Source organism: Panthera uncia, chromosome E1 (assembly GCF_023721935.1).
Source record: "Panthera uncia isolate 11264 chromosome E1, Puncia_PCG_1.0, whole genome shotgun sequence".
Lineage (NCBI taxonomy): Eukaryota > Metazoa > Chordata > Mammalia > Carnivora > Felidae > Panthera > Panthera uncia.
The window spans coordinates 14273002-14283875 of NC_064814.1; the positions used below are offsets into that span (position 1 = coordinate 14273002).

General features: G+C 46.5%; 1 protein-coding gene across 4 annotated transcripts in view; it reads right to left on the reverse strand.

The window, feature by feature from the left end:
• GOSR2 (golgi SNAP receptor complex member 2) overlaps positions 1-10287 on the reverse strand; it is a 16164-nt gene extending 5877 nt beyond the window's left edge. Inside the window, exons 1-4 of one of the 4 annotated variants that reach the window (XM_049637616.1) lie at positions 10180-10287; positions 3828-3892; positions 1955-2060; positions 1002-1134 (exon numbers count right to left, since the gene is read on the reverse strand). In XM_049637616.1, coding sequence (XP_049493573.1) covers positions 1002-1134; positions 1955-2060; positions 3828-3892; positions 10180-10208 — 333 coding nt within the window. In that variant the 5' untranslated portion in view covers positions 10209-10287. Of the gene's footprint in view, positions 1-1001; positions 1135-1954; positions 2064-3827; positions 3893-10179 lie in introns of all 4 variants that reach the window. The other 3 variants (XM_049637615.1, XM_049637614.1, XM_049637613.1) reach the window with 3 other exon arrangements.
• Positions 10288-10874: the final 587 nt, after the last annotated feature.

The window sequence follows — 10874 nt, forward strand, 5'->3', positions numbered from 1 at the left end:
AAGGAAGGAAGGAAGGAAGGAAGGAAGGAAGGAAGGAAGGAAGGAAGACAGCTGTGCCTACCACTATGCCTCCAACACGTCCTCCTCACACTTCTGAATTGTTAATCAGTGTTACTTGACTGCTTACTCTAGAGAAGCAGAAACTACACAGGCACATTCTGAAACACTCAGGGAAATTTGCTGCAAGTGTGGACACAGCAGAGAGACTTAAGCATCTGTGAAACGTGGGCTGATTTGAATTCTGATGGCAGGCTTAGAGAGCTAAGACCTCTTGAGAAAATGAACCTCTCTGGTAAAACAAAACAAAAAAACCCAAAACCCACTTCACTTGGTGGAAATACATTATAAGGGCCCTGAAAAAGGCCAGTGTGTCCTCCAGCCATCAACAGCCATGTGCAGGAATGGATCCTATTAAGACCGAGGGGCAGGGGCAAGGGTCTCCCAAAAATCAAACAATGCAAACCAACCAGGCCACTTTCGAACAGGCTCAAGTCAAGCAATCCATCCAAAACAAAAGACCTGTTAACAAAGTCCTCCAAATTGCTGCTCAGATTTGGGGCAAAAACATTTTAAGGCATCTGACACGGGAACCACACACATACACAGCACGATGGCAAGTGCCTGCAGGCAGCTTTGAAATGCTGCCCCTCATGACAAATGGTTTCAGTTCTCATCATCTGTCTCTATCTGATCAGAAACCATTTCCACCATGTGAACTTCCACCTCTCAGTCAAACCAGGTCATTTTCACCCCTGCCCACTCCTTCAATTTAACTGCTTCCACTTCGGGTTTTCGTGTTAGAGAAGGAGGTTCCCTGTCTAGGTCTAGTGTCTGTGGCAAGGCACAAAGCCCACTGTTACTTCCAGTCGATCGGCTTCGGACACCCCCTACAAAGATGAAGCTCCAGGACCCGAGTTTCAGTGGCGACAAGCTGCCGAGTGCCTGTAGACACTGCCCCCCCCCCCCCCCCTCCCGCCCCCCCAACCAGGAGCCTGGCTTACGTTAGTGGTGAAGGTTCGAGACAGAAGTTCCTCTCGCTGTCTCTCCTGCTGCTCCCTTGCGTATCGCCGATGCTGGAAGTTTCTGAGAGCAGTCTGCAGGTGCTGGACATCATACTTTAACTGGTCAACACGACTGGAATTGATGGAGACAGAGATTACATTCCAGAAACCCAGGGCCGCACATTTTGAGCGGCTGGCCTTCGTATTCAAGAAAGATGCTTCCTTACTTCTCCCTACACCACTGCATGCTGTCCCCACCAAAATGATCTGATTTTGATCACTGATGTTGAAAATAAAGAAGCGGCCTGTGGTTAAAGTACGGTTGTAGCACACGAGATTCCAACAGCTTTACTTAAGCATCTGCTGGTCTCTGATTCTGGATGCATGACAGGGAACAGGTGACAGGAAGCAGGCTCAAGGACCTCTCCCTGACCTTCCATGGATTATATCGCTTTTCAAGAAGGAGCCCAAGGGCACCTTTCGAGTAAAGCAACAACAAAGTTTCATAAGAACTTTTGGGAGCAGGGGCTGGGCTGGAGGTGGTGAGGGTTTTCATTTGAATTTCATGGCGGAGTATCAAATGTTAGATCAGTATTTCATTATAAATCGGCTGATTGAAGTGATTAAGGGCAAGATTTCATCTCAATCCAAGAATGCAGCAGGAACCAGAGGGCAGTGCACACCTCCCTGGCTGCTGGAGGCTTCAAGTAAGGCCACGGGTCTGGCCAGAAAAACAGTATTGGAGGCAAAATTTCAAAATGACCCAATGTGAGGAGACACAGGCTTCTGAGCCCCTAACCTCACAGGCTTTTTATTTTGAGGAAGTATCACTGAAACGAAACCGTGCCCTTTAGGGGGACTTCATCTTCACAGAGTCTCAGTTTTTCACTGTGTAAATGGATTTTCAGAATATCTGACAGCCTCCCTTGGACAAGAGGCGTCACAACACTCACAGTTTGGCATTCTGTCTTTTGTTCGGGGGCTCCTTGCTGGACAGAATCTCCAGACGTTCTAGATGGCTGAATATCTGGTCAATGCTTGCTTGGATTTCGTTTTCTACTACTGCACAAAAGAGAAAAAAGAGTAATTGCTGGAAAAGAGACAGTGAGCTTAAATTAGAATGATACAATAAACATGTCTTTTTCCATATCCAATAAATTCAAAGAAACCCATTCGAAAAGGAGAAAAACGTGTATCGTACTGAATAATGGAAAAAAATTCAAGTGATACTGATTCTGTAAATGTTGTTCTAAACACACACACGCATATATACATGTAGCTGTTAATGTCATAGCAATGCCAATTGTTTAAAAAGCTACAGATAAATCTGTAGAAATAAATTTCCTGCCTTTAGAAAATAAAATGAATATTTGGGTTGTCCAAATAAAATATTTTAAGCAAAATGCAGTATCTTCTGAAACAGAATGAGGTCTCTTTTCCTTTGAGATTATTCTCAGATACGAGTTATAAATATCTAGTAAGAAGGCTGCCAATTGAATTCCCTACAGTAATGAGGTTAAAAGAAAAAAAGCACAAAGGGGAAGATTAGTGTGTGAAACACAGAGAAGAGCTCCCTTGAGGCTTTCCATAAGGACGGGCAGGCTGATGCTGGAATCCCCAAAATAGACTGAATATCACTAGGAAAGGCCCAGGAAAGAATCCACAGAGGTAAAGATATGATAAATACAGTCATTTTCCTTATCCCTCTTGATAAACAGTCAACATGACCTCTTTTCCATTTCTAATCATGTGACAGTGAGACTGCTGGGAAGGCAAACAAAGCAGATGGATAGGAACTAAACCGTGTACAAAAAGGGCACCCAGGGGGGCGTCTGGGTGGCTCAGTCGGTTAGGCATCCGACTGTGCCCGACTGCTGATTTCAGCACAGGTTGTGGTCTCACGGTTCGTGGGATCGAGCCCCACACCAGGGTCTCTGACAGCTGTGGCGTCAAGTGGCCTGTTTGGGATTCTCTCTCTCTCCCTCTCTCTCTGCCCCTCCCCTGCTTGTGTGCTCTCTCTCTCAAATAAATAAATAAATAAATAAACAAACATTAACAACAACAAAAAAAAAGGTACCCAGATTGCTTCTTGCCCAATAAAGACACGACAGTAAAGAAGCAATGTCACCCTCCTAGCCCAACCTGCAGCAGCTAACATATGCACTCTAGATTAGAACAGGGTGGGGCACAGAACCCAGAAAAGAGATGCTTTTGACGCTCCAAAAAGGAGGCATGAGCAAACAGAAAAGGGCATAGCGACAGCCAGGTGGGGAGGTGAACTGGTGGCTTCAGCAACGTGTGGGTAACCAGTGGCATCCGTTGTGGCCAGCTCAGAGAAAGGACCTTTCCTGGCCAACAGAAAACTGTAAAACAAAAAGCAGCACTCTTCTCAAATGAAACCACAGTGTGGGAACTACACTAATTAATATTGCTATTCGTTTCTGAATAATCCTCCTAAAAAGCCACAGTTCTCAGCTCAGAAGAAATGACCAATTCCAGTTAAACATCTCTGAATTTGTACGGAGTACATTCCTCCCAGGGCTCGCTCGGTAATTAGATTAAGACAGAGGAGAGGAGGTCCATTCCCATAGGGCCCTGTCAGGGTGAGTTGAGGGGTAATGGGGGATAAGGCCTGTGGGATTCCACGGGGCGCAATGAGAGAAGTCAGAGGCTTTGCCAGAGGGTTTTTCTGTCCACCCCTAACAACAGAACTCCTTCGGCATGGAATCATTAAGCCCCTGAGGCAGCAAGGCGGTCAGGAAACCCAGCCCATTAGCATCGTGTCATCAAGAGAAAGGACTCTGGTCTCCATAGTTAATTACTCACAGTGCAGAGACTGCTTGTCCGCGGTCTCCAGGCGTCCCATGTGAGACTGGATCTCGTGGACCTGCCTATCAAAGGAAGAGAGAGGAAATGAGTGAGACAGGAGTCATCAACAGTGCTTCGGTCAGGAAAGACAAATTTTCTGATGCCAACGTGTAACTGATTTAAATCGACAGCATCACTGAACTGTAAACTTTGTTAAGTGGCACTTTAGGCCACATGTTTTGGCCTGGTTTCTAATATTTTACCATGAATATTAATAAGAACACTAACAGGCGGCGCTTACTAAGTGCCTGCCACATCGGAGACATTCTGCAAAGTCAATAACCCTATGGGGAAAGGACCATTATCATCTTCGTTTTATAAATAAGACAACCGAAGCCCAGAAAGGTTATGTAACTTGTTCAAGGTCACACAGCAAGTGATAAACCTCAATCCGGACCCAGCCAATCCCACTCTCTGTTCTTTGACCCGATGTGCTGAGCGCTGGTCTGTACTAAGGAGAGTCAAAGGGCAAGAAAGATATAATCCTTGTCCTTGAGAAACAATGTAATTAGGAATGACAGGCCAGAGAGACATGACAAGTCCCAAGAAGATTTAGGGGAACATCACTACATGTAAGTGTAAACAAAAAGGAAGCCGAGGGGCTATGGGCAGTGGCATGGTGCCAAGCAAACGTAAGAAAATCAAAGAGTAAAAGCTGGCGGAACCCGGTGGCGTCAAGTGAGTTCTAAAGAGCACTCTGAAGACGGAAACTTGACCTGATGAGGGAAGAGATGAAGAAAAGGATTGGCAAAAAGGCACGTCATGTGGATTACAAGCAGGTGGGCCTGCCAGGAAGCGAGTAGGGGTCAGAGGGGAGAAGGGATGAGGCGATCAGTGCGAGAAAACTATCAGAGGAAGGTCCTGAAAGACGGGGATGTCCCGTCCGGTAAAGGCCTTTCCCTGGCAATACCAGGCGAGTGCCACCTCATTGGGAAATGCGACACCGTACCCTGGCTCCCCAGCGTGGTCTCAGATGGCGGGCCCTAGCGTGCTCTCCAGAGGCTCCTCGGGGCTTGACCAAGGTCACCCCCAGAGCCCTTTCTAGCAGTCGTCTGCGATCAGTTCTGGAATACTGCCTATGCTACCCCAACAACGGGCTCCTGGTGCTTCCAGTCTCTCACATCAGAGGCACAGGAAAGCAGTCTGCTGAGCAACTATATCACCTCCAACCCTTGAGGGAAAGGTCAGCAACCAGCCTCCACCATGAGCACCACAATCTGTGAACCCAAATTTACCAATGCAAGCCAGAAGCCCAAACTGGGTTTCAACTTTATCTTGTCTTTTCCAGGGCTTTCCTGCAGACTCTAAACATGACCCACGGCACCAGAAGCAAGGCCGGCGCTCTACTGAGTCTGAGCGCACCTGGGTAAGACCCACGGCCCTGAAAGGAAACTAGAAATCACCACTAGAGATGGAGGGGCCAGACTGCTCCTCCGGTAAGATAGGTCCTGATAGTGTAGAATGAGGGCACGTGGAGGTACGGAGGTAGATGGAAGAACACAGCTTGAGTTAACCAACATCTGGGTCAGGGTAACCACAGAGACAGCAAGAGGACTGCACGGCGACGCCGATGGGAAGAGAATTAGGATTTTACCGAAGGCCTGCATGTAGGCAGTGAGGTAAGTTGTCAATGGCAGCTTCATAGAGCAAATGTGAAAATTAGCAGTATTGACAGGAACAGGAACAGAAGAAAAAAAGGGAGGGGGGCAGGGGGCAAAGAGTATCCAAGACAACTCTGAATTAAGTATGAGAGGGATAACCTGATCCACCTGCTATGAGGACTTATGACAAAGCCTTAATAACAACACAAAACCAAACAAAACAACATCATTGCAGTGCAGAGACAGACAAACCCTAACCCTGACCCAGGAGCAAAGAATAGAGTCCAGACACAAAAAGAAACGCAAGATGGTTTAAAGCCCAAATGTAAAAGGCAAGGCTTTAAAATTTTCTGGAGAAAATACAGGAATGCATACTATGACTTCAGGTTGAAGAAGAATTTCCTAAACAAGGCAAAAAACAATACTGTCCCCCAAACCACACAAACCACAAGACTCGTCAATTTGACTACATTAAAACAAAAAACGTGTCTACACCAAAGATGCTCTAAAAAAATAAAATAAAAAGACAGGCAGAGACTGGAAGATACCCGCGGCAGATAAGAAAGGACTAATGTCTAGAATATATTAAAAAATGCTGCAAATCAACAGGAAAAGTCAAAGCACTTTTGTAAAATGGGCAAAGAGCGAATGACAGAAAAGAAAACCCAAACATATCTATATCCATATCTACATCTATATCTATATTATTCCACTTGACTAGTAATCGGAAGAATGCAAAGTCAAAATAATGAGATAGTACATTTCTCCCATGGATTGACAAATACTTTAAACTTTAAGGACGAGGGCTTCATGGCAGGCTAAATAATGGTACCCAAGGGATGCTAGCAAAGATTTCCAGCATTCTACCACAGGACTGCCTTCAGCTCTACGTTTTGTTCAAGATTTTTTAACAAACCAACTTACGTTGATGACATTTGCACACGACTCTGTGCTATAATGAGCCTAGGTTAGGATGCTGTACCACAAAACAAATAGTAATATTTTCATTTAGGCTAAAATACTAAAATGAAATTTGTCAGGGATGAAAAGCATCCCCACTTAAGAATTTTTTAAAAAGTCCCCAATGTACAATATCAAGTGGCATTCCATCCTGGGAGCTGTCTGTTAAAGGCCCCTATTAAAGACTTCCCCTGACGGAAGATGGATGAAGAGGATGACCGGGAAAGAGTCTAGAAGTCAAGTCATGAAGAGGAATGGTCAAAAGAGCTAGTGATAATAAGCCTCTGAGAAAAGAAAAGAAAAGAAAAGAAAAGAAAAGAGAAAAAAGAAAAAAGAAAAAAAAACTCCATTAAAATGGGGCAGCTGATGCTTTTCAAATACATAGAGCTGACATACAGGTAGAGGAATGGGCTCATTCTCCACTGCGGCTCCTGAAGGGAGAGCCAGAACCAAGAGCCCCATTCAGGAGGGCAGCTTTCAGCTCAACCTGCCCCTCCCCACAAAAACCCCAGAATAATTATGAACTCTCTCCCTTCAAGCAAAGGAAGAAGGGGGGCGCCTGGGTGGCTCAGTCAGTTGAGCGTCGACTCTTGGTAGGCTCAGGTCATGATCTCATGGTTCATGGGTTCGAGCCCCGTGTCGGGCGGGCTCTGCGCTGACAGCTGGGAGCCTGCTTGGGGTTCTCCCTCTCTCTGCGCCCCCCCCCAACTCGTGTTCTTTCTCTCTCTAAACTTAAAAAAAGAAGAAAAAAAGAAAAAAAGGAAGAAGAAAAAGAGCTCCTGCATGTTTAAACACAGGGTACATGAACTGCTTCGGGTTTTATAAAGGGTCTTCCTGACTACAGGGAGTTGGAATGGAAGATTTTGCCAGTCCCTTCTAATTTTTAAAGTCTATGAGGACAGGGTGAGAGATGATGGCAACACTCATCCTATAAACACCCTTCAGGTAGCTTATACCGTTTTCTAAGCCAAAATGGATAAACTTTAAAGTTGCAGGGAAACAATACTGACTTCTCCCACCTAAGCTCTGAATGCTTTGAATGAACTAGAAGAGATACGGCCAAGAAAATGATTCCAATCTCTGCATTTCATGCCTGGGAGGAAATCAAATGCAAAACAACAAAGCAAGTAGGCATGGCATAGGGGGGACTACTATGTGGCAAGTCTGTTTTAAACCGAACTGGGAATTCAGACAACACACTTGAAGCCAATAAGGAGCAGGTGATGCACAGGCAGGACTTGGGGCGGGGGTGGGGGGGGGGGGGAGGTGGACACTAGAAACCAGAAGTCTTAGCCCTGTCCAGCATGGGGTCCGTGGTCGGCTTAGGTAATAACATCACCAAGCAGAGAGACCGAATAGTAAGAAAACAAGGTCACTGTTGCTGACTAAAAACAAACAAACAAACAAACAAACAAACAAATCCAGTCTGTAGAAATGAAATTGCTTTTTAAAAGTCCATGGAACTACTCTCATCCCTTCATATACACCCATTTTGTATCCATGCTGCCTCTGACCCCTATGAGCAGGGAACAGTTTTAGAGTGAAAAGATACTGGTTGCAAGTTCTGGTCCCACTACGGACTGGCTGAGGAACCAGGAACAAGCCATTTAACTCCTTGCTTGGTGCCTCAGTCTCCGGTAAAACAGGGTACACACATGAATAAATAATCACAATTATTTAAAGGCTCATAGATCCAAATGCAATATGAAATTGCTGTGTAACCTTTACGGCATCATACAAACATTTGTGGTTGTTTTTGCTTTACTTAAAAGTAGCGGGAACCATCTGGTCATTTTCACCTCACCCACCTTGCTGCTTCTACATCTAGCCTCTCACCAGAAGGCAAAATCGAAAAAAGGAAAAACTGGTCTTCAGATAAGGTAACAGTTTTCACACCCAGCTGCTCACCAAAATCACTTGGAGAGCTTGTTAAAAATACAGCTTCTTGTGCTCCAGACCTACTGAATCGGAAGCTCTAGGGATAGAGGGACCTAGGTGTCTTAGTCGGCTAAGTGTCCGGCTTCAGCTCAGGTCATGATCTCACGATTCGTGGGTTCGAGCCCCACTTTGGGCTCTGTGCTGACAGCTTGGAGCCTAGAGCCTGCTTCGGATTCTGTAGCTCCCTCTCTCTCTCTCCCCCTCCCCCACTCACACTCTAATTCTCAAAAATAAATAAATATTTTTTAAAAAATTAAAAACGAAAAGAATCTCTAGAGATAATAAGGTCCAGGGCACTGAGTGATCCTAGGCTATATAGGGGACAAATATAGACACCTCTACAACCACTTGAATATCAAAAATAGAAGCCTGGCCACTTATTCGTCTGTAAAGTTCATCCTAATGCAGTATTATTTAAGCATAAAATGTTTATTCTGATTTTCACCTCCCCTCCCTCCCCCACTCATTGCTCAGGCAGTTAAGGAGTTTTCAAGATACAGAACTTTCAAGTACTGATTTCATTCCAATGTACTGTCAGGGACATGGCAAGAGATAACCACAAACTGGGTTCAAAGTTCCAGTAAAATTAATATGCTCAGTTACTGTTGTGTCAATTCAGCCTCAATCATTAATTTCTGCAACTGCAAAAGTTAATTGCTGACGCTCGCAGGATTGTGTGTTTCCTTTTAAGACACTCAATCACCAGTATCATGAAGCTGAAAGGAGCCTCAAAGTTTAATGAGCTCCAAACTAACATTTTATAGATCAGAAAAAGAAGTCTAGAACCAGAACTCCCAGGGCTGGTTCAATACTTCAGGGGAAAGACAGACTAAAAGATCTGTCCTTTCTTAGTAATACAAAAATAATTCTATTTCATTCCTTTTCCAATGGACTCACAGGTCTGATTATTTAAGTTCCATCATATATATAGATACAAAAATTTTTTTCTAAAGTAGGCTCCACGCCCAGCTTGGAGCTTAACGCAGGGCTTGAACTCACCACCCAGAGATCAAGCCGTGAGCTGAGATCAAGAGTCAGATGTCCAACCGACTGAGCCACACAGGCGACCCGTCCCTTCTTATAATTTTTATATGAGAATAGGGCTCCCAGGGTAAGAGCAAATTCTGTCGTTTTAATACTGTTACAAAGTAGGTTTTATATTTGCACTCAAACCAAACACTTTATCATTATGGTCTCTAGTATAAACCAAATCAAAAGAAAAGGGAAAAAAGTGTAGCAGCAACAACAGATTAGTGTCAATCAAGAGTAGGGGCCGACGTCATTTAGGAGCTGTGAGTTACAATGAAACTTATTCTGACGACCTTAGCTCAATGATGGATCTTTCTAAACTGCTAAAGAAGTTTGTATTGTTCATTTGCACTCCATCCAATCCTGCCACACCTTAGATTTTTTTCGGACGTCCCTGGGCTCTCCAAGTGAATAGTAAACTATGTGTAGGGGCCCTGACTCCCACCATCTCTACCAACCCAGAGCAGTGAGGTGGCAGGTGCTGGACAAACAATTATCATCTGTAAGTGTGACTTTCCCTTCACCTAGTCTACTTAGCAGGTAGTCGCGGCCTCGAAGATCCCATGAGCCGTCCGGCCCAACGTCCCCACGCATCAGGCCGGACCCTCCATCCGCCGCCGACTTGGGCATCCCGCCAGAGACAGAACTTTCGAGCCGCCCCCGGCAGCGCCCCGGCGGAAGGACTCGGCCACCACACTGGCGGGCGCCCGAGGCCCCAGCCAGGGGAGCCGGCCTCACCCAGCCTGGCTGCGCCCCCGCCCGTGCCCCGACGCGGCCCTCACTTGTGCGTTTGCTGGTACAGCGGCTCCATGTCGCCGGCCCCGCCGGGTCCGGCCCTGGCTTCCTTGGAACACGTCCTCACAGCCCCCCTTCCGGCTTCCGGCTACCAGCTTCCGGTCGCAGGACCCGCCCCCTCCTGCCGGCCAGGGCTGCCCCGGCGCGCGCCCTGCCGGTGGTGATGGAGACAGAAGAGGAGGGCGACGGGAGAAGAGGCCCGGACAAAAAGGCTAAGGGTAGTCAGAGGCACTGCCGCAGATCGGGGACGAGGAAGCACAGTTGTGGGTAGGGGGGCGGGCTTCGGCATCGAGTCAGGCGTTGACAAGGGCAGTCGGAGAAGTAGGGACGTGAGGTCCTCAGAGCAAAGATGCAGGAGAGCTGGTGGACACCTGCCATTCCCCAGCGGAGGTTGGCTGGGGGGGTGTTCTCGCTCTGCTTCGCAGTAAACTGCTCAGTTGTGGGTCTGGAGCTTTCGCTCCGCTGGGCTCTTGTGCGCAAGCATCTCCTATGTCAAATATGTCCGGTTACTACCCCCCCCCCCCCCATTTATCCTTCCAATAAACTCCCAATGAATGAGTGGTAACCGTGTCTTGTGTGCTGTGGGGAAACCGGGTTCCTCTTGCCCTCAAGAGAGGTCGCGGTCTAGGAAAGGAAGTGAGATAAGGGTACAAATAAACAGCTGCAAGGGAGAAAGTCCAAA